At 36.3% G+C, this 24,991-nt stretch overlaps 1 protein-coding gene across 1 annotated transcript in view; it reads left to right on the forward strand.

Moving 5' to 3' along the window:
• The window catches only part of CATSPERB (catsper channel auxiliary subunit beta), a 67,049-nt gene that overhangs the window by 22,823 nt on the left and 19,235 nt on the right, over positions 1–24,991 (forward strand). The window contains exons 5-9 of the mRNA XM_007471901.1: positions 10,119–10,309; positions 14,623–14,955; positions 21,344–21,483; positions 23,653–23,850; positions 24,590–24,700. Coding sequence (XP_007471963.1) covers positions 10,119–10,309; positions 14,623–14,955; positions 21,344–21,483; positions 23,653–23,850; positions 24,590–24,700 — 973 coding nt within the window. The remainder of the gene's footprint in view (positions 1–10,118; positions 10,310–14,622; positions 14,956–21,343; positions 21,484–23,652; positions 23,851–24,589; positions 24,701–24,991) is intronic.

Genomic DNA, 24,991 nt, shown 5'->3' on the forward strand with positions numbered 1-24,991 from the left:
AAAAAACATATATATATATATATATAAATATATATATATATAATCTATTTAGCTATTCTCCTATTTTGTCTTGTAGCTTTTAACTTTTGCTTTGTATTTTTAAGTTTTTAATCTGTCTAGAATTGATGTTGAGTGTAGTATGAAGTGGGAATCTGATTTCTTTCTTTTTTTATATATATAGATAACCAATTGTGCAAACAAGACCCATCTTTCCCCCTGATCTGCAGTGTCACCCCTGTGATATATCCTAGTTCCACATGTACATCCATCTCTCTTCTCCTTCATTACTGTATTTGCCCTTCCCTAGATCACAATGACAACATTTCTCTAACCAGGTAACTCCTATGACTAGCACCCCGTCTTGGATTTTCTTGGCCTTTGCTCTTGCATTTAAATGTTAGATTCAGCTTGTCAAGTTCCATTAAGAAAAAAAAGCACAACAACCTGTTAATAAAAATTACCTCTTGCAGCCAAATTCTGCCTTGTACCTGCAGTTAGATCTTAGGTGGAGATTCCTGATTCTTCTTGCAGCAGGATAGCTCTATTTGTTCTCCTAGAATTTTAGGCCCAAGACAGCTCCCTGACTCTCCATAAGGATAGAGAGTTATTATTTTAGCTTCCCTTATCCATAATGTGTCTTTGCCTGTGCCCCAGTGATGGGTGGCTTTGCTTCCTCTCTCTCAGTAGCTTCAAGCTTCTGCTGTGTAGGGGATAAGAGGGAGGGAGGGAGCCAGGGCTTCAGTGCCAGCACCCTCCAAGCACTTCCCCCCAGCATGGATCACCTCTTTTGAGGCCTGTGTGCAACTGTTGAATGCCCAACCTCCTGTAGCTTAAGGCTTTTGCTTATGAAAGAAGGTTCAGGGAAGCGAGTGATGCTTGCTCCCATCCTCTCCACCCACTCCCCACAGTGACCTCTCCTGCACTCCCTTGATGCCTGTACCACCAGCAGGGACTGTCTGGTCTATTCCCTGCCCCAGTCTTTCTCCTGAGCGTCCAGGGAAACCCATGGGAAGGGGCTTGCAAGTGAGTGCAGACTCCGTTTTGAAAGGTGCCCCAGCATTTCCAGACTCACATACCAGCACATACTTGGCCTTTGACAGTTTTTTACAATTTTAGCTATTTCTTACTTGCTTCTTTTGTGGCCAGCACTGTTTCTCCCTCTCATGCTCTTCCATAAGTGAGACTGTTCCTGTGTTCAGATTCTCCTCAGAATGGCTTATTCCCTTGGATTTCAGGTTAGTTGGTTATCTTGTGACTTTAGTTACTGATGGCTTAAGGAAAATGATGACTTAGTGATTTATCTGTTTTGTTTCTTGTTGGGTTGCTTCTTTCTGCGTTGAAAGCAAAAGCAGATGTCTTGTAACTGACTTTTGTGTAACAATCTTTTTTTTTTTTAATTATTTTGTTCATTTATTTTTGGCTGTGTTGGGTCTTTGTTGCTGCGCACGGGCTTTCTCTGGTTGCGGTGAGCCGGGGAACTCTTCACTGTGGTGCGCGGGCTTCTCATTGTGGTGGCTTCTCTTGTTGCAGAGCACGGGCTTTAGGCATGTGGGCTTCAGTAGTTGCAGCACGCGGGCTCAGTAGTTGTGGCTCACGGGCTCTAGAGCACAGGCTCAGTAGGTGTGGCGCACAGGCTTAGTTGCTCCGTGGCATGTGGTATCTTCCCGGACCAGGGCTCAAACCCGTGTCCCCTGCATTGGCAGGCGGATTCTCAACCACTGTGTCTCCAGGGAAGCCCTTGTGCAGCAATCTTAAATGTTTCAAATTTGCTACGTTCTTTTGATGATTCCCGTACTTTTTCTATATATTCTTTTGGATTTTCTGAGTAGAGGTAAACATTTTTCTAAGCAGATAATCACATCACCTGCAAATAATTTGTTTCTTTAACATTTCTTAGCATATTATACATTTTCTTTTCTGTCACAGTATCCAGGAGCTCATTAAATAGAAATGAAGATAGTGGGTGTCAGTCCGTTCAGGCTGCTATAATCAAATATCAAAGACTGGGTGGCTTATAAACAACAGAAATGTATTTCTCATAGTTCTGAAGACTGGAAGTCTAAGATTAGGGTGCCAGCATGTTTGGGTTCTGTGCAGGCTCTCTTCTGGTTGTAGACTGCCAACTTCTTGCCCTGTCCTCGCATAGTTGAAGGGGGCAGGGGATTGCTCTGGAGTCCCTTTTATAAGAGTAGTAAACTGATTCACAAAGCCTTCACACTCATGACGTAAATCATCTCCCAAAAGCCTCACCTCTGAATACCATCACTTTGGGCTTTAGGTTTTCAACATAGGAATTTTAGAGGGATACAGACATTCAGACCATAACAGTGGGCTTCCTTGTTCCTGACTTTTAAAAGAATGTTTTAAACATTTCACCATCATGGATTATCCTTTCCATAAATTTTTAAAACTCTTTTTCATTTATAGACAGTTATAGACAGTTATCATTTATAGACAGTTATCTTTTAAGAGGTGTTTTATTTTTGTTTTTAAATGTTTCTTCTATATCTATTGAGCTTATCTATAGATTTTTTTCCTTTAACTTTTTACTTAATGTTGTAAATTATATTATGGATTTAATGCTGAACCAGACTTGAAGTCATGGAATAAACCTATCTTGGTCATTGTGTATTATCTATGTTTATACATTTCATACATTGTTGAGTGCAATGTTAATATTTATTTGTTAGATTAATCTTGTTAATTGTGATTTTTCAATCTTCTGTATCCTTACTGATTTTTTTTCTGTGTGACCTATCAATTATTGAGTTATGTTAAAATTTTCTGATGTGATAACTGAATTTGTCAGTTTCTTTTGTAGTTCTGTCAATTTTGCCTTATATATTTTGAGGCTGTTATTAGATACATATAAGTTTAGAATTGTTACATCTTCTTGATGAGTTGAACATTTTATTGGTATTTAATTATTATTTTTATATTTATAATGCTTTTTTGCATTATAGTACTTTGGTTGTAGTAAAATATACATAACATAAAATTTACCATTTTAACCATTTTTAAGAGTGCAGTTCTGTGACATTAAGTATATTCACATGGTTGTGCAACCATTGCCACTATCCATCTCCAGAATTATCTTATCTTCCCCAACTGAAACTGTGCCCACTAAACAGTTCATTCCCCATTCCCCTCTCCCCACAGCCTCTGACAACCTCTGTTCTACTTTCTGTCTCTGTGAATTTGACTATGAACAATTGTGGATACACCTAGATCAGTTACACAGGTGGAGTCATACAGTATATATCTTTTGAGACTGGCTTATTTCAATTAGCATACTGTCTTTAAAGTTCATCCATGTTATAGCATGTGACAGAATTTCCTTCATTTTTAAGACAATAATATTCTGTTTTATGCATACGCCACATTTTGCTTATCCACTCCTCTATTGATGGGCGTGGGTTGCTTCCACTTTTTGGCTATTCTGAATAATGTCTCTGTGAACATGGGTGTACAGCTATCTCTCCGAGACCATACTTTCAGTTATTTTGGGTATACCAAGAAGTGGAATTGATATATCATATGGTAATTCTATGTTTAATATTTTGAGGAAACTTCATACCATTTTCCACAGCAGCTGCACCATTTTGTATTCCCAACAACAATGTACAAGGGTTCTAATTTCTCCACATCTTTGCCAACATTTGTTATTCTCTATTTTTTTATTTTATAATAGCCATTCTAATGATATCTTGTGGTTTTGATTTCCATTTCTCTAATTATTAGTGATGTTGAGCATCTTTTAATGTGCTTATTGGCCATCTGTATATCTTCTTTGTAGAAATGTCTAATTAAGTCCTTTGCTCACTTTTTAATCAGATTATCTTTTTGTTGTTACCATGGTTTTTGTTTTATTTTTGTTTTTTTTGTTATTTTTAATCTGTTATTCATATAGTTGCACTGGCCTTCTTTGGGTAATATTTGTCTAGTATATGATTTTGATCCTTTTACTGCCAACTTCCTTATGTATCTCTCATAAAAAACATATATAGGTTTTGTGGGCTTTTTTTTAGCTAATCTCTGTCTTTTAATTGGAGAGTTATGGAAACACCCGAATGAACTTTTTGGCCAACCCAATGTATTTGAATTTATTCGTAACATCTTTTGTGCTATTTGTCCTACTTTTTTTTATATTTCCTTTTTTGTTCTCTTTGTTTACCTCACTTTAAGGTTCGTTTTTTCCCTTCTTCCATTTTATTTTCTTTTACTGGATTGGGACTTTCATACTCCTTTCTTTTTTTTTAGTGTTATCTAAGATTTTCACGTGTGTTAACTTAAAGTCTAAAATGTATTGACATTTTTCTCCCTTTCCCACCACATATGTAACTTTAAACTCTAGGTGTCTGATTGATTGTCTCCACTTCTTATATTTCTCAGGATAAGTCCAACTGTGGTCCCTATGTCCCTCAAACCTCAGAAGGCATATTTCAAGTTATAAAGTGGTCCCCTGGAAGCCCTTCTTGACATATCATGAGGAGCATCCCTTTCTTCTTCTCCATGTTGGGCAGAATGGAGATGAGAGATGAAATGCACAGCACACCATTACTCCTGCCTTCTTTAAACTCATAAACTCCCATTTATCTCAAATGGCCTAGCTTTTGTTTAGAATACCACTCTGCTGGGATGGGGAGAAGGAAGTAGAGGGTAACAACTGTGGATGCACTGAGATCAGTTAGAAGGATTTTGCAATAGTATAGGCTAAAATTTTTCATGTTTCAGTCTAAGATGTTGATAGTAGAAATGGAGAGGAATGGATTGATTTGAGAGATATTTGGGAGGTAGACTCAACAGGGCAATGGATCCAGAGTAATTTCCTTTCCTTCACTCTATTGCCTGGCTCTTTGCTTTATAAAACACATCTATGCTTGTCTTCTGTGTGCCACATCCAGCCACATCTTGTCTTATTATTGTGAGGGACTCTGAGGTTCTCGTATTGTGCTTAAGAAGACAGGTACTTGTGGTAGACAGACTGTTGGGTGAGGAATCATGCAGTGCGGAAATGACAAACAGCCTCTTGGAATTCAAAAGAGAATTTGAGGAATAAGAGGAACTAAGGCTAGATGATGGAAACAGACAAACAACAAGAACCTACTGTATAGCACAGGAAACTATATTCAATATCTTGTAATAATCTGTGATGGAAAAGAATCTGAAAAAAATATATATATATATAAAACTGAATTACTTTGCTGTACCCCTGAAATTAACACAACATTGTAAATTAACTATACTACAATGGTTAAAAATGGTTTAAAGAAAGATTCAATGATGGAACACAAGGGATTCAGAACATTAGCAAGGATTTTGGATTTGGGGGGCACTACCTACGAGATGTTGGATACTGAATCAAAATCCTTTCCACAGTGGGAGTTGATTATATACTCACAGATAAAAAAAAAAAACTGTATCTGCTTGATAATGGGAAGTGTAGTCGTTCCACAAATGGTTAAGTATTGAGAAGGAACTTCTCTCATTTCATAACAAGTTCAATTGTTTTTAAGAATTTCCACAAGATCCTAAAAGTGATAACTTAATGTCAATAATTTTACTAAACTGCTCAGAAAGAAAACATCGTCAACATTTACACAAAGTTTTTGGTAAAGCTATTTGTGAATTCCATGAATATTATTGAGTGACTGTTTCACATCAAGTCTTACGCTAAGACCGGGAATATAGTGGTGAATAAGATAGACAAGGTCCTTGCCCGCATGGAGGTGACATTCTAATGAACAGAGACAGATGATAAACAGGTAAGCAAGAAACAAAATAGTTTTAGATCTAATACATGCTATGAAGAAAGTAAACATGGTGACAGAGGGAGTGAAAAGGATAAGCAAACAGCTGAGAACAAAGAGCGAAGAGCTTTCCAGGCAAAAGAAATTGCAAGTGTAAATGCAGTCAGGCAAGAAAATACGTGGGTGTATTTAATAAACAGGAAGGAGGCTGGTGTGGATGGTGCAGAGTAAGATGGTGTGGTGGAAGGTGAGCTAGGGGGTAGGTAAGTGCCAGACCATATAAGGCATCGTAGGCTGCATGAGGAGTTTACGTGTTATTCTTGGTGCCAGGGGAAGCCATTGGAGAGTTTTACATAGGAGAGTGAAATTATTTTTATTTTCGAAAAGGTCACTCTGCTGTGAAAAGTATAGGACAGAATGAGAAGCCAAAGTTTCCAGGCCCCTTGGAAAGCTATTGAGGTAATACAGGTGAGAAATGAAGGCAGTTGAAGCAGGTGCACTTGAGAAAAGACAGGATTTGATGACAGATTGCCTGGTATGGGTATCAGCAAGGGAGCAATCAAGAACTATTTAGGGGTATTCCCTGGTGGCACAGTGGTTGGGAGTCCGCCTGCCAATGCAGGGGACGCGGATTTGTGCCCCGGTCCGAGGGGATCCTGTGTGCCGCGGAGCGGCTGGGCCCGTGAGCCGTGGCCGCTGGGCCTGCGCATCTGGAGCCTGTGCTCCACGGCGGGAGAGGCCCGCGTAAGGCAAAAAAGAAAAGAACTATTTAGGTTTTTGGTTTGCAGCTAGGTAGATCATGCTGTCATTTTATGAGATGAGGAATGCAGAGTTAGTCAGGGTGAGTGAGAGTTCCATATTAGAAATATTAATTTTGAAATGCCTGTTATGTACCCAAGTGAAGATGTGAAGCTGGCCGTTGCACGGATGTACTAATGCTTAGCACACAAAGTCAGAGCAGGAGCTCTTCATTTTGCAGTTGTTCCTGTATAAATGGATGTCTGTAGAGAAGAAAAGGCCTCGGGCACTCCAGGAAGAGAGATTAGGCAGAAGAGGAGGCCCCAGCCAAGAAAACCAAGATGGAGCAGCCAGTGAGATAGGAGAGAAACCAGGGAAATATGGGATCCTATAAGCCAAGGGAGGTGGGTGTTTTGGAAAGTATGGAGTGGACCACTGTGACCCATGCGGCTGAGAGACTGAGTGAAATAAGAACAAAGAAGTGAAGTGACCTTTGGATGTGGCAACATTCCAGGCTGTAGTAACCTTGATTAAAGCAGCTTCACTGGCATGGGGTGAGGGCAGTGGGCTGGGGAAACAGCATGGGTACTGGAATGGGAGCTTAGCATTACAGGCAGTTAAGTTTGATGGTGGTTGTCTTTTTGCAGTGTTTTCCCCCCCTCAACCGATATTCCTCTCCACCTCAGGAACTCCCTGACTCCTAATTTTAAGCCCATCCTTCATTGCCCAAACCCCATTCCCTCCTTTAAAAGCTGACTTCTTACCTCTCCTGGAAGACTGGAGCTTGATTACCCCCAAAAGCCATGCTAGACACTTGAGTACAAGAGGCTCATTTACCTCGCCAGTGGTGGGAGAAGTGGGAAGACAGGTTCAGTAATAGCCTGGCTATTGGTCAATGACTTCAGATACAAAGAGGTTAATTTTTTTAAATTACGGTAATAAACTTTAGTTTTTAAGAGCAGTTTTAGGATCACAGCGAAACTGATCAGAAAGTAGAGTTCCCATATACCCCCTCTCCACACATACCTCCCTCACTATTGATGTCCTACGCCATAGTGTAGGACACTATGCTATAATATAATGTAGGTACATTTGTTACAATCCATGAACCTGTATTGACACATCATCAGTCACCTGAAGCCCATAGTTTACATTAGGGTTCACTCTTGGTGTTGTACATACTATGGCTTTTGACAATTATGTAATGACACGTATCCACCTTATACTATTAATATCATACGGAATACTTTCACTGCCCTAAAAGTCCTCTCTGCTCTGCCTATTCATCCATCCATCCCCACTAACCCCTGACGTCTATACTGTCTCCATAGTTTTGCCTTTTTCAGAATGTCATACAGTTGGAATCACACAGGGTGTAGCTTTTCAGATTGGCTTCTTTCACTTAGTAATATGCATTTCAGCTTCCTTCATATCTTTTCATGACTTGATAACTCATTTCTGTTTACCACTGAATGACATTCCATTGTCTGGATGTACCACAGTTTTTTTATCCATTCACCTACTGAAGGACATCTTGGTTGCTTGGGCAATTTTGAATAATGGTGCCATAAACATCCTTGTTCAGGTTTTGTGTTTAACTCATTTGAATAGATACAAAGGAATTTGATTGCTGGATCATATGGTAAGTGGCTTTCAAAGTGGCTGTACCATTTTGCATTCCCACCAGCAATAAATGAGAGTTCCTGTTGCTCTACATCCTCGCCAATATTTGGTGCTGTCAATATTTTGGACTTTTGCCACTCTAATAAGCGTATAGTGGTATCTTGTTGTTGTTTTAATTTGCATTTCCCGATGATATATGATGCATATAAGCATCTTTTCATATGTTTATTTGCCATCTGCATGTTTTCTTCAGTGAGGTGTCTATTTAGACCTTTTGCCCACTTTTAAACTGGGCTGTTTCTTTCCTTACTGTTGAGTTTTAAGAGTTGTTTGTATTGTAGGGGATTGGCATATGGCAATCCAAAATATACCACTTTGGCATAAAGATTATTTTTAGCCTAAGGCAATTAAGAAGAAGCAGACATATGAAAAAATCCCTTGCCCTCCACCTCTCTACCAAGAAAGGCAGGATGATTCCTAATCACCAGAGACAACTGGAGACTCTTACCAGTTCAGAGACACTGAGAGGAATCTGCATAACAAGCATTACTAGAAACAACTCTTATCTTCCAGTAGTTTCTCCCATAGATTTACTTTTTCACTGTTTGCCACCCCTAAAAGCCTTAGCCCCTTTTTCTTTGTCTTGTCACTTCTCCACAAATTTATTGTTCTTTATTGAGATGCTAGACAAGCTCCAGATTCTAACCACCCCTTTGAGTTACTCATCACTGAGGTGTCTCCCCTGTGTAAGCATGACACACATTAATAAAGTGCTCATTTTTTATTGTTAATCTGGCTTTCATCGGTTTAATTTCTAGGGTCCCAGGCACAGAACCTAGGAGGGTAGAGGAAAAAGAGGTTTTATTCCTACCCTACAGTTTATTTTGGATAACAGTCCTTTGTCAGATATGTTTTTCACAACTATTTTCTCCCAGTCTATGGCTTGTCTTCTAATTCTCTTGACAGTGTCTTTCACAGAGCAGAAGTTTTTAATTTAATAAAGTATGGCTTGTCAATTTTTTTCTTTCATGGATTGTGTCCTTAGCGTTGTATCTGAAAAGTCATCGCCATACCCAAGTTCATCTAGGTTTTCTCCTATGTTCTCTTCTAGGAGTTTTAGAGTTTTGCATTTTATGTTTAAGTCTGTAATTTATTTTGAGTTAAATTGTTTGCGAAAAGGGTGTAAGGTCTCTGTGTAGATTTATTTTTTGCACATGGATATCTTAGCTTAACATTTTAAAAATAGATGGTTTTTCTTGATTATAAAGTACATGCTCATTGTAGAAATTTCCTAAAAGACAGGCAAATATAAAGAAGACAATTGAAATCATGACTGTTAACACCTTGATGAATTACTGATTAGTCCTTTTCAGCAGGCATTTCAACATTCTTCACTGTGCTTCTTTCGTTTTGACATTATAACGTGACCACTTTCCTTAGGTAATTAAAAACTCTTTGTAAGTAGCATTTTAATAGATGTAGTTTGCCTAGGTAGATCAGGTATTATCATTTACTTAATTTTCCTATTGTTGGCGTTTTTATTTCTAGCTTTTATCATAATGCTGTGATGAACATCTTTGTATGGAAAGCTTTTCTCCCCCTCCCCCTCTGTTTCAAGTTCTTTCCTTAGGATAGAGACCTATCAGTAGATTTATGGAATCAGAGTGTGAAAAAAATAATATTAGGGCTCTTAATGCATAATGTCAAATTGCTTTCTAGGAATCTTGTACCAGTTTACAATCCCATTAGTGCCTATCTCCACTAAATTCATACCACTATTAAACACTGTCTTTTAAAAACCTTTCCTAATTTGATAGGTGAAAAATCATATCCCATTGCTGTAATTGACATTTCATTGATTACTAATGAGGTTGAACAAATGTTACTCAAATATTCATTTGTTAGCCATTTGTGGTAAATTTTATTTATAAATTATATGTTTATGAACTTGCTAATTTAAGCCACTATTTTACCCAAGTTGCATGATGTTTGTTGGTTTGCTTTTAGGAAAACTGGAACAGCTTACATAAGAAAGATATTGCAACATAACACTCCTAAAGGATTTTTGTCATCAGTTCTTGCGGAAATTATAGACCCTTTTGGAATAGAGGAAGTGCATGAAAGCTCTTGTTTGTCTAGTTCCCTTTCCATTAATCAAGCTGGAAATTTCTCCTATAAGCTTAGTCTTCAATTACAAAGTAAGTGTAGTAATATATCTCTCTGATGGCTGGGGAAAATGAGAAATTATCTTTTGGGAAAAGTGTTAATGCTCTTTTATAGAACAATAGATTTCAAAATTTAGTCCAATTGGTAATCTACAGAAGTCTACATATACTTAGATCCCTGGAGGAATTCTTTATTTCTAATATAATGAAACCTAGCTATCACTTCATTGTTATTTCATCAATAGTAACACCTATCATTTATTTCTATAATATGATGTTATTTTGTCTTTAACAGTGCTCAGGAACAGTGAGAAAAGTCAAGAAGTCCAGACTTTACCCTACATAATGAAATAATTTTGAATCACTTTCATGTAGCATATTTCTATTTCAAAGGATTATATGATAGATACATAGCAAAAGTTAGTATAGTTTGTTATAAGGATTTGGGTTTTATTCTGAGTAAATGGCAAGGCTTTGGAGTGTTTTGAGCAGAAAGTGACATGATTGAACTAGCTGCTCTGTTGAGAACAGACTGGGCGTGTGACAGAGAGAGGGCAATAAGGAAAGCAGAGAAATCAGTTAAGAGGCTATTGCAATAATCAGGTGAGAGATCCTATTAAATGTAAGATGTCTGTTACTCATCCAAGTGGAGAAATAAGGTCGATATATAGAAAGACAAGTCTGGAGTTCAGGAAAGACCTCTGGACTGGAGAAATACATTTGAGCAGTCAGAAGGAGAAGAGAGAGAGAAAGGAGCAGAAAAATTATTTGAACAAACAATGGCTGAAAACTTCTGTAACCTGGGGAAAGAAACAGACATCCAAATCCAGGAAGCCTACAGAGTTCCAAATAAGATGAACTCAGGAAGACCCACACCAAGACACATTATAATTAAAGTGTCAAAAGTTAAAGACAAGAAGAGAATCTTAAAAGTGGCAAGAGAAAAATAACTCGTTACCCAGTAGAACCCCCCCCATAAGACTATCAGCAGATTTTTCAACTGAAACTTTGCACATCAGAAGGGAATGACATGATATAGTCAAGGTGCTGAAAGAAAAAAATTGCCAACCAAGTATATCTATCTACCAGCCACGTTGTCATGGAGAATTGAAGGAGAGATAAAGAGTTTTCCAGACAAGCAAAAACCAAATGAGTTCATCATCCTAGACTGGCTTTACATGAAATGTTACAGGAATTTCTTTAAGGTGAAACAAAAGAGACCTAATCAGTAATAGGAAAATGTGTGAAAGTATAAATTTCACTGGTAAAGGCAAATATATAGTAAAATTTAGAATAATCTTATGTTGTAAATGTGGTAGTTAATCACTTATAAAGCTAGAATGAAAGTTAAAGACAAAGGTAGTAAAAAAACTAACTACAATGATTAGTTAATGGATATACAAGATAAAAATATGTAAATTGTGATATCAAAAACATAAATTGGGGGGGATAGAAATGTAGAGCCCTAGAATGCATTCAAACTTAAGTTGTTATCAACTTAAAATAGACTATTATAAATATAAGTTGTTTTATGTAAGCCCAGTGGTAACCACAAAGCAAAAACCTATAGTAGATACACAAAAGAAATAGGAATCTAAGCCACTACAGATAACCAGAGAAAATCATCAAATCACAAAGAAAGAGAGCAAAAGAAGAAAGGAACAGAGAAAGTATAAAACACCTAGGAAACAATTAACAAACTGCCAATAAATACATACCTATCCACCTTAATACATAAGGTGGTATGTATTCGGCCTTAACATGTTAACATATACATTCTTTTGTGCAGGTATGTACACATACCTTCACCTTCCCTGGTGGTGCAGTGGATAAGACTCTGTGCTCCCGATGCAGGGGGCCCAGGTTCGATCCCTGGCCAGGAAACTAGATCCCACATGCATGCTGCAACTACGAGTTCGCATGCCACAAGAAAGGAGCCCCCATGCCACATCTAAGGAGCTGGTGAGCCACAACTAAGGAACCCTGGAGCTGCAACTAAGACTCAGTGCAACCAAATAAATAAATATTTTAAAAAAAGGCAATAAAAATTGTTGAGGAGGATGTGTAGAAAAGGGAATCCTTGTACACTGTTGGTGGGAATGTAAATTGGTGCAGTCGCTATGGAAGACAACGTAAAGGTTCCTCAAAAAATTAAAAATAGAACTACCATATGATCAATCAATTCCACATCTGAGTATTTATCCACAGAAAATGAGCATGCTAATGTGAAAAGATATATACTCCCCCTTGTTCATTGCAGCATTATTTACATTAGCCAAGATATAGAAGCAACCTGTGTCCATTGATAGATGAATGGATAAAGAAAATTGGGGGCTTCCCTGGTGGCGCAGTGGTTGAGAGTCCACCTGCCAATGCAGGGGACACGGGTTCATGCCCCGTTCCAGGAAGAACCCACATGCCACGGAGCGGCTAGGCCCGTGAGCCATGGCTGCTGAGCCTGCGCGTCCAGAGCCTGTGCTCTGCAACGGGAGAGGCCACAACAGTGAGAGGCCTGCGTACCGCAAAAAAAAAAAAAAAAAAAAAGATAAAGAAAAATAGGTGTGTTCATATATATATATATATATATATATATATATATATATACTTTAATATATATACTAAAATATTATTCAACCATAAAAAAGGAGGAAATCTTGCCATTTGCAACAACATGGATGAATTTTGAGGGCATTACTGTGAGGTAAGTCAGACAGAGAAAGACAAATACTGTATGACGTCACTTATATGTGAAATCTAAAAACAAGCAAACAACAAATAAACTCAGAATAGATAGGTAGTTGCCAGAGGTGGGGGTTCCGTGCAGGGATCAAAAGATATAAACTTGTAATTATGAAATAAATAAGTCATAGGAATGTAATGTAAAACATGGTGACTATAGCTAATACTGCATTGTATACTTAAAAGTTGTTAAGAGGGTAGATCTTAAAAGTTTTTCTCACGAGAAAAAAAGTTGTAACTATGTGTGGTGATGGATGTTAGCTAGATTTTTGTGGTTATTATTTTGCAATATATACAAATATCGAATTGTGTTGTACACCTGAAACTAATGTTATATATCAATTATATCTCAAAAAGGGGGGGGGAATCAAGTGGTCAGCATATATGATAGTTAATGCTATGAGATCAGATGAGATCACTGGGAAAGCTAGTGTAGGTATAGAAACGAAAAAGTCTGAGGTCCAACAGTTAGTGGTCAGAGAACAGGAAGACCAGATGGTCTACTAGGAAAAGAACTAAGAGAGAGCATGTCTCAGAAACCAAGTGAAGAAGGTACTTCAAGAAGGAGGGAATGATGCTGTGCTACATGCTGCCAAGAGGTGAGGTAAGATGAAGAGAGAAAAGTGCCCAATGGATCTGTGTCAAGTCATCGGTAACCTTGATAAAAGCTATTGTTGGTTGGAGTCATGTAGACAAAAGTCTGATTGGGTTAGGTTTATAAACTTCTGAGAGGCAAGGAATTGAAGATAGTGAATAAAGGCAGCCCTTTCAGGGAATTTCACAATGAAGGGGAGGAGAGAAGTGATGTGGTAGCTGGAGGGAATGTAGGAAAGGATTTTTGTTGGTTTGTTGAAATGGGAAAAATTAGAGCACGTGTGCATAATAAAGGGAATTATGAGATTCTCTTCTGACTTCTTCTACTTATTTTTTCAGAACGAGGTGAGTATCATTGTTGACATGTTTCAAAAACATTTAAAAATGATGACGTCCCACTCCTTCAAACAGCCATCTTTTGGCTTCCCTCATATCCTCTCTGATGGATTTTCTCCAGTCATTTCTTCTTTGTCTCCTTTGTGGAGTTATTTTTTCCTTCCCATTTTTACATGATGGTGTTCCTTATGGTGCTGCCCTCAAGCCTCTTTTCTTCTAAATCTTCATGCTCTTCTTAAGCAATCAATTATTCATTTATTCAACAAATATTTATTGAGCATCTGCTATGTAATAGGCAGACCTTTAGGCCCTAGGGAAAACGCTAGCTACATTATCCTTCTCTTATAAAATCACAATAAAGACTCTGGGTTATTAAGGCTCTTACCAGTTCTATGGTAAAGAAATCAGATTTCTTATAATTACTTAGCCCTATGTGTTTTTTTTCTGCTGAGAATTTTATAGAACTAGTTTCACAGTAAAAACTGTGCTTGGCATATTTGCAATACACTTTCTACAAAATAATTTGAATTATAACCTGAAATCTGGCAAATGCGTCCTCTAGTTAAGACCATAATTTAAAAACTCAACTAGTGTATTCCTCAGTTATGTCCACCAGTATTACTTGGAGAACATTGGCTGTTTTATTTTATACCAAATCATTCCTGTTTTAGCTTCAGGTGTTACTTCCTCATTTCAAGATTCGGATATAGAAAAGACTGTGGTGATTCCCGGTTACAGCAGCTTCCTGATCACAAGGATTTTAGATAATGAGAATGCTTTGGCTATCGCTACCATGCCTAAAACAGTACCCCACAATATGACCTTTCTACAAGGCTCTTGGTTCTTATACAACTTTGGACAAAGGGATGGACGAACGTGGAACATACGTTCAAAACCATGTAATTACTGGTTTCAACAACATGATGATTCACTATCCCTCAATGTCCTGAAATACATTGATCTGGGAAAATCTCATACTTTAAAAATTAAAGTCATACCTAATACAAAAGGTAAGTTTATTTTTATTGGGAAATATCAAAAGGAAATGTTATTGCTTTTCTTGAATATAAAATATACTCTTTGATATTTCCTTTATCTTTGGTTTCTGTAGTAGGTGGCATTCTACCAATAACAGTATTAGCTCTAATTATTGAGCACTTATACAAAGCTCTGTATTAAATGATTTTTTTATTCATTTTAAAATTTAATGTTTATAACAACCCTAAAAGGCTAGATTATAATCCTTATTTTATAAATGCGCTTAAATTACCAGCCCAAATATACACAGGATTTTAGTTTAGATTTTTGCTGCCCTCTGAAAAGAAAACATTATAATTACCTTGGTGTTGTTATAATCATTTCAAGTATTTATTTTAAGCCAAAAAAAAAAAAAGACTTTTAAATAGAATTCTATACTTTGCTCCATTTTTCAAGATATTTATTTATTACAAAACTAATATAAAGCTTACTAAAAATGATGGGGAAATGGCATACTGGAAAGAAATAAAACAAAAAATTTTACTAAATCACTGAGCTAGAAATTGAGGGGAAAATATGGAAGGAAGGGGAAGGAAAAAAGAAAATCCTGTCACCAGAAATGAAAAGGGAACTCAAAAGTCGAAAAAATTAGCTAATATGTGGCTCCTGGAAGGTTTTGAGGCTCAGATATAGGCCATATAGGCAGTGGGATGAATTTTAATGCCCAAGCATTAGTAGAAGATGTAGACCTTTAGACATTTCTACCTTGTGGCAGGAAGTTGGAAATGAGAACATTAAGTAAAGCTGGAACCATCAAATTGTGAAGGGTGAAGAGAGGATAAGGAATATGCTACCCAACAACTCAAAGAAAGAGGTAGGGAGATTGTCATCTCCACGGGACTCAAAGAATTTCTTGTAAAAAACCCAAACTCCAAGACTGTGTAACACCTAGACACTACCCACCAAATACAAGAATCCCAAACTAAGACATCATTACAATGCCTGGGTCCCAGCATAAGGAAGCACAAAACCCTCTGTAGAAATACTTTCATAAAGAAAGTAACATGGAATTCCACAGAAAAAGCAATCTTCATGAACATAAATTGAGGGAAAGAATTTTAAAACCGTGTAAGGAAATGACCCAACGTAAGAGAAACTTAACAAGCATAGGAAACAAAGTTTTAATCTTGAGTTAATGGAAAAATCAGAAAGACACTATAAAAACAATTGTAAAGTATAAAATATGTAAAACTCTTAAAGAGATAAAAGAAAGCATATGAACCATAATGAAAGGACAAAACACTATTTAAAAAAAAAACAAGCTTATTTGAAAAACATAACCAAGTGCAATTTATAAAAATAAAAATTATAGGCTTTGAAAAAAATTGGAGACGTGTATTTCTATTTCCATCAGTATTGTGAACTAAATATTCTGAAAAAACTTTTTCCTGAAACCCTTAGAATCCTTTCTCTTTGATTATATGACTAATTGTCCATATTTCCTTCAAGTAATTTTAGGGTTTTAATTTTATGGCTTTAACTTTCCACCTAATTATTTAATTTATCTACATTTTGTTTTGGTGTATTACAGGTGGTTAGGTAGTTTTTCCAACATCACTTATTGAATAATGTATTTTTTCTTCACTGATTTTTAAAAACAATGCAATTTACCTATTATTTTGACCATTTCTGGGTTTTAAAAATTCTGTTCCTTTGTTATTTCTCTGTATTCCAGTACAAATCCCAAATGTTCTAACTATTGTAGCTTTAATTGTATTTAACAACTAATTTGTTATATTTTAAACTTGTTCAGTTTGAAGAAACAAATAATAATCAGCAAATCAACTCAGTTGCCTCTTTGAAGAAAAACCTAGTCCATGCTATTCAAGATGTGGTTCCTGGACCAGCTTCATTGGCATCACTTGGGTGCTTGTTAGAAATGCACAGTCTTTGGTGGTTGCAAACAAATTTTAGGGTTTTCTTTTGTATTTCTGTGAAAAATGCCAATGGAATTTTGATAGGAATTACAATCAATCTGTAGATTGCTTTAGGTGGTATGGACATTTTAACAATATTAATTCTTCCAATTCATGAACATGAGATGTCTTTCAGCTTATTTGTGTCATCTTCAGTTTCTTTCACTGGTGTCATAGTTTTCAGTGTACATGTCTTTCACCTCCTTGGTTAAATTTACTCCTAATATTTTGCTCTTATTGATGGTGCTATAAATGGGGTCATTTTCTTAATTTCTCTTTCAGCTAGTTCATTGCTAGTGTATAGAAACATAACTGATTTTTGTGCATTGATTTTTTATTCTGCAGCTTTGCTGAACCTTTTTATTCTAACAGTGTTTTGGTAGAGCCTTTAGGGTTTTCTAAATATAATATTCTGTCATCTGCAAACAGACACAATTTTACTTCTTCCCTTCTGATTTGGATGCCTTTTTTCTTTCTTAATTGCTCTGGGTAAGTTTTCCAGCACTGTGTTGAATAGAAGTGGTGAGGGGGAACATCCTTGTCTTGTTCTTCATCTTAGAGGAAAAGCTTTAAGCTTGAGTATGATAAGTATGAGTATGATGTTAGCTATGGACTTGTCACATATGGCCTATATTGTGTTGAAGTGCATTCCTTCTAAACCTAATTTGTTGAAAGTTTTATTCATGAATGGATGTTGACTTTTGTCAAATGGTTTTTCTATATCTGTTGAGATAATAATTTTTATCTTTCATTCTGTTAATGTGGTGTATGCACATTAAAGATCCTGAGTAGCCAAAGCAATGTTGACAAAGAACAAAGCTGGAGGAACCACACTTCTTAATTTAAAACTCTATTACAAAGCTATATTAACCAAAACATTATGGTAATGGCATAAAAACAGACGCATAAACCAATGGAACAGAATAGAGATCCCAGAAATAAACCCATGCATACACAGTCAACTAAGTTTTGACAAGGGAGCCAGTGGGGAAAGAATAGTCTCTTCAATAAATGGTGCTGGGAAAACTGGGCAGCCATGTGCAAAAGAATAAAACTGGACCCCTATCTTACACCACTCACAAAAATTAATTCAAAATGGATTAAAGACTTAAATGTAAGACTTGATACCATAAAAATCCTAGAAAAAAAAAAACATGAAGGAAAAGCCCCCTTGACATTGGTCTTGGCAATGATTTTTTTTGGATGTGACACCACAAGCAAAGGAAATAAAAGCAAAAGTAAACAAATGGGACTATATCAAACTAAAAAACTTTTGCACAGCAAAGGAAACAAAAAACAAAATGAAAAGGCAATCTTCAATAAGTGGTGCTGGGAAAACTGGACAGCTACATATAAAAGAATGAAATTAGGACACTCCCTAACACCATACACAAAAATAAACTCAAAATGGATTGAAGACCTAAATGTAAGGCCAGACACTATCAAACTCTTAGAGGAAAACATAGGCAGAACACTGTATGACATAAATCGCAGCAAGATCCTTTTTGACCCACCTCCTAGAGAAATGGGAATAAAAACAAAAATAAACAGATGGGACCTAATGAAACTTCAAAGCTTTTGCACAGCAAAGGAAACCATAAACAAGATGAAAAGACAACCCTCAGAATGGAAGAAAATATTTGCAAATGAAGCAACTGACAAAGGATTAATCTCCAAAATATACAAGCAGCTCATGCAGCTCAATATCAAAAAAAACAAACAACCCAATCCAAAAATGGGCAGAAGACCTAAACAGACATTTCTCCAAAGAAGATATACAGATTGACAACAAACACATGAAAGAATTCTCAACATCATTAATCATTAGGGAAATGCAAATCAAAACTACAGTGCGGTATCATCTCACATCAGTCAGAATGGCCATCATCAAAAAATCTACAAACAATAAATGCTGGAGAGGGTGTGGAGAAAAGGGAACCCTCATACACTGTTGGTGGGAATGTAAATTGATACAGCCACTATGGAGAACAGTATGGAGGTTCCTTAAAAATCTAAAAATAGAACTATCATACAACCCAGCAATCCCACGACTGGGCATATACCCTGAGAAAACCATATTCAAAAAGAGTCATGTACCACAATGTTCATTGCAGCTCTATTTACAATAGCCAGGACATGGAAGCAAACTAAGTGTCCATCGACAGATGAATGGATAAAGAAGATGTGGCACATATATACAATGGAATATTACTCAGCCATAAAAAGAAACGAAATTGAGTTATTTGTAGTGAGGTGGTTGGACCTAGAGTCTGTCATACAAAGTGAAGTAAGTCAGGAAGAGAAAAACAAATACCGTATGCTAACACATATATATGGAATCTAAAAAAAAAAAAAAATGGTCATGAAGGACCTAGGGGCAAGACGGGAATAAAGATGCACACCTACTAGAGAATGGACTTGAGGACACAGGGAGGGGGAAGGGTAAGCTGGGACAAAGTGAGAGAGTGGTAGTATATATATGGACATATAAACAGTACCAAATGTAAAATAGATAGCTAGTGGGAAGCAGTCGGTGCTTTGTGACCAGCTAGAAGGATAGGGAAGGTGGGAGGGAGGGAGATACAAGAGGGAAGAGATATGGTATATATGTATATGTATAACTGATTCACTTTGTTATAAAGCAGAAACTAACACACCACTGTAAAGCAATTATACTCCAATAAAAACGTTAAAAAAAAAGAAAAGGCAACATATAGATTGGGAGAAAATATTTGCAAACCATATATCTGATAAGGGGTTAATATCTATAATATAAAAGGAACTCATACAGCTCAGTAGCAAACAAACAAATAATCCAATTAAAAATGTGTAAGTGACCTGAATAGACATTTTCCCAAAGATATGCAAGTGGCCAACAGGTATATGGAAAGGTATTCAATATCACTAATCATCAGGGAAATGCAAATCAAAACTATAATGAGATATCACCTCACACTTGTTAGAATGGCTGTTATCAAAAAGACAAGAGATAGTTAAGTGCTGTTGAGGATGTGGAGTAAAGGGAACCCTTGTGCACTCTTGGTAGGAATATAAATTTGTTCAGTCACTGTGAAAAATAGTGTGGAAGTTTCTCAAAAATGTTAAAAATAGAGCTACCATATGATCTAGCAATCCCACTTCTGGGTATATATCAAAATCAGTATCTTGAAGAGGTATCTGTACTCCCACTTTCACTGCAGCATTACTCACAATAGCCCAGGTATGGAAACAACGTAAGGGTCCATCAACAGATGAATGGATAAAGAAATGTGGTATATACACACAAAGAAATACTATACAGCCATAAAAAAGAAGGATGAAGAACATGGATGAACCTGGAAGACATTATGCTGAGTGAAATTAGCCAGAGAAAGACAAGTAGTGTGTGATCTCACTCATATGTGGAATCTTAAAAAAAAAAAAAAAAAATTGTCTAACTCATAGAAATAGAGTGCCGGTTGCCAGGGGCTGGAGGATGGAGAAAATGGGCAGATGTTGGTCAAAGAGTACAAACTTCCAGTTATAAAATAAATGTCTTGGGGATATAATACATAGCACGATAACTATAGTTAATAATACTGTACTGTATAGTTGAAATTTGCTAAGAGAGTAGATCTTAAGTGTTCCCAACACACACACACACACACACACACACACACACACACACACACACACAATGTGAGGTGGTGGCTGTATTAATTGTAGTAATCATTTCACAATGTATAAGTACAACAAATCTCCACATTATACACTTTAAAAATATACAATTTTATTTGTCAGTATATCTCAATAACGGTATGAAGGGGACAGGATGTGGAATCTCAGCCCCCTCCTCAGAACTGTTAAGTCAGAATTGGCATTCTAACAAAATCCCCAGTTATAGCTTAGGAAGCACTGGCCAGATCACTTTGGTTTAAGGGAAACTGCTAGAGCTGAGACTTGAGGCAACTTATTTACTACTCAGCTCTGATTTACTAATTAGTAAAGATGGCAATTAGATTACATGGTCTTCCAAATCTCTCTTTCCATTAAATTTCTGAGTATGGAGAGGTTGCAAACAGGGGCCCTGAAGTCAGGAAATGGCCTAATGACGTATTGTGTTAAACGCCTAGGGTTTTTCTCTTGGCAGCAACTGATTGACAGCCCTTTAAATTGAGCGTGTATTCTCGGTTTCTCTACTGAGTTAGCCAACTCAGTGTGACCAAGACTATCCAAGTGACTGCCTTCGAGAATCTGGCTGAGGAATGAGGGGTGGAGGGGAGCAATATTTCTGTGAAAAAAATTAGGAGAAAATATTTGCAAAGTGAAATTTTTCTAAGAACTGTTAAAGTTAACTCTGTATAAATAGATTCTGTAGGTGTTCTAGAATTCTGATCACCCAGTCATTATGAAATTGCTTAAAATTTTCATGATTTCATGTTCACTCTTGGCTTTGTTTCCAAAGGTGTTCAAACACTTGAAATCCCACTACTGAAAGTAGTCGTTGGAAACCCAAATTTGTTGGATGTTAAAGTTGAAGGCCATTTTGATGACGCTGATAGTTATCGAATGGAAATTTCTGCAGCCAGCAAAACTTTACGTCAAGTAAGTTTTTCTTTAATTATTAAAAAATATCTATGGATTATAGAAAATTCAGAATATAAGCTAAGAAAAAGAAGGAAAAATTATGCATGATCCTACCTATCAAGGATGACTAAACACTTTTAACATTTGGGGAATTACGAAAAGGCTGTATGTCACAGAGATTTAAAAAGTGAGCTCTGGAAAAGACTACCTGAGTTAGTTTTCACTGCTGGTACTGTTTTTGTGAGCTTAGGAAAGTTACTTTACTCTAAGTTTCCTCATCTATAAAATGGAAGTGATACTAATAATACCTACCTCATAGGATTGTTTTGAGAATTAAATGTGATAATTCAGGTAGGCCATTCTAAAACAATGTCTGGCACATAGAAAATGCTCAATCACTATGAATTTACAGTATTTTCCTTTTTTCCCCCTAAAACTGGGAGAGCATTGTATATACAGTTTTAAAACTTTGCTCCTTCCACTTAATTATATAGTTTAATCCTTTTGTGTCAATAAATATTTTTCTGCAAATTCTACAATCTGTTTATCATGAAAATTTTCAGATATAGACAAAAGAAGAATTTCCATATACGTATTTCTCAAATTAGACAATAGTCAAGGTTTTGATACTTCTGTTTTATCATCTCTATTTAATTTTTTTTGGTTTATATTCTGACATACTTTTAAATGAATAGCAGACATCATGTCATTTCACTCCTATATGCTTCCATACATATCTCCAAAAAATATGTGTATCGTCTCTCACATAACAAGAATGCCATTATCATCCCTGAAATTTTTTAAACGAATTTTTTGTTGGTACCCTATAAAACCCAGTCCATAATCAAATTCCCGCAATTTTCTCAAAAAAAAAAAAAAATGTTTAGGGTTGGTTTGTTTGAATTGGGATCCAAACAAAAGTCACACAGTATGTGGTTATTTATTAATCTCTTAAGTTTCTTTTAGTTTAAGGTAGGTATGACTCCATTTTCTTCCCCTGCCATGGAATTGTAGCCATTGAGTCAGTTATGTTGTAGAATCTCCAGTATTCTAGATTTTTCTGTTTACTTCCTTATTTCTTATTGAACTAGTGCCACCCACCCCAAATTTCCTTTAATAGTAGAACCCTGCTTAGATTCTGGTTCAATGAGTTTTAGCAAAAATTCATTAAAAATAGATTATTTTTAATGGCTTTCAGAGTATAGAGATGGGGGCAAAACTACTAGAGTCTACTATATCAGTAAAATTATTAGTATTTTTCTACATTTTTTAATTTCAAGAAGTACTTAAAAATTTCAAACAGAATTTATCAAATTTTGTTGAATGTTTAATATCATGCAAGGTTCAAATATGGTTTTTGTACATAAATTTCTACTAAAAACATATCTTTGTGAAATACAGTGATTGCTAAGTGAGTATCTTCTTTTCAAAATGTATACCAATGGAAGTTATTTTACTCATATTATCCAAGCAAATGTCAATGCTCATCAATGAATGAGGGAAGCCTCGCCATTCTAAGTTGGATTTACATCCAACTACATCCAATAATAGTGTTTATTTAATAATAAACACTTGATCCTTGCTCATTTCCAAATGTCACCCACAGGCAATTAGATTGGAATGTATTTCTTCCTGGAAAAGAATATGTCTTCTGTTAAGATTTATCCTCAAACAGATCGTATGATCAAACTTATGATTCTATTTCCTATTATCATTCTTTTTCTATTTCTTTTCATTTTCATTTTCTGTATTCTTTACGTGGGTACTGTGCTAGTTTGCCAGGGCTGCCATAACAAAATACTATGGACTGAGTGGCTTAAACAACAGAAATTTATTTTCTCACATTTCCAGAGGCTAGAAGCCAAGATCAAGGCATTGGCAGGGTTGGTTTCTTCTAAGGCCTTTCTCCTTGGTCTGCAGATGGCTATCTTCTCCCTGTGTCTTCACATGGTCTTCCCTCTGTGTGTGTCTGTTTTCAAATTTCCTGTTGTTATATGACACTCACCATATTGGATTAGAGCCTACCCTAATGATCTCATCTTAACTTAATTGCCTCTTTAAAGGCCTTATCTCCAAATACAATCACATTCTGAGATACTGGAGGTTAGGACTTCAACATATGAAGCAGGCACAGTTCAGCCGATAACAGTTACTTTAAATAACCTTCACTTATTTGGATATTTCCAGGGTTCAACTTCACTGGCGTTTATTGTGTGGGGAGCATCGACTGAGTGTCTTGTTACAACATTCGTGCCAATGTTGAAAAGCAGCTGTAGTTATCTCAAGTCTATGCATCACATTCCTAGTGAAATTATCCCATTGGAAGACTGGATCAGTGGAGTTCACATGGACAGTCAGGGTTTTAATATGATCAAAGTTTTGCCAGTAAGAAACCTAAGCAGATTATTTGAAGGGTACCAGTGATAGATAACTTTTGTATGATCGGCTAGCCATTCGGTCTTAGCATTTCTTTCCTGAAATGCTCAAAACACCCCAGTTATTTTTCAATCCTCATGTCATTTTGAGGATATGATGACTAAAATGTGAAAACTTTCTGAAATAATGATTTTTCTTGGTAACTTAGTCTTATCATTATTAATATCACGTTTTATGCTATATTATGGTGGTATAATCTTGGGCTTTAACCATATATACAGTCATTTGCCCTTAAATTGACTCATTCTCATCCTGAGCTGATATATCTTACAGGTCCCATTTCAATATAATAACAATTTTAATTTTTGCCTTGTCAGACTCTGTGACTCTTTTTAAAATATCTTTGTTAACTTATTACTTATAATTTTCTTTGTGACAAAAAAATAACCAAACTTGAAGAATTATTTACTAAATATGTCACTAAGCCTCTTTATAAGGTGTTTAAACTTTATTGCATTGACTTTATGACAGCTACTTTAGGTTCTAAAACATTTTTCACTTATTTACAAGGTCCAAGTTGTATTACCATGGGTTGAGGGAGTGCTGGGGAAAGAGAAATTTACTTAAATACCAGGAGCTGAAAGTGAAATATTTGTTTTGAATGCTTTTCTGGAAAATCAAGATTTTTAAATGAAAGACTTAGTAAATAATAATGAACTTTACACTAACTTTGTTTAATCATTTTCAGATAAACTACAGGCCTCCCTCTAATATGGGAATAGCTATTCCACTTACAGATAATTTTTATCATGCAGATCCTAGCAAACCCATACCGAGAAATCTGTTTCACAAGTCAAAGGTGAGTATTTTTTCTGCAAATATACTGTATTCATTTGAATTCAAGAAATCATTCAGTAAAATTACAGACGGACAGACCTAGCTGTGGAGATTAAATGAGAAGGTGCATTAAGCATAATCTGCCCTGATAACATCACTACTTCTTCTCCGCCTCCCCCTCCCTCCCCCCTCCAGCTCCTCCCCCTCCCCCTCTCTCTCCTCCTCCCTCATTACTACTACTAGTACTACTACTACTGCTATCCCTGTTCCTCCTACTACTACTTTAGCCTTTTCTTCTCTTACTGCCTCTCCT

This window comes from Lipotes vexillifer, unplaced genomic scaffold (assembly GCF_000442215.2).
Source record: "Lipotes vexillifer unplaced genomic scaffold, Lipotes_vexillifer_v1.1 scaffold751, whole genome shotgun sequence".
NCBI lineage: Eukaryota > Metazoa > Chordata > Mammalia > Artiodactyla > Lipotidae > Lipotes > Lipotes vexillifer.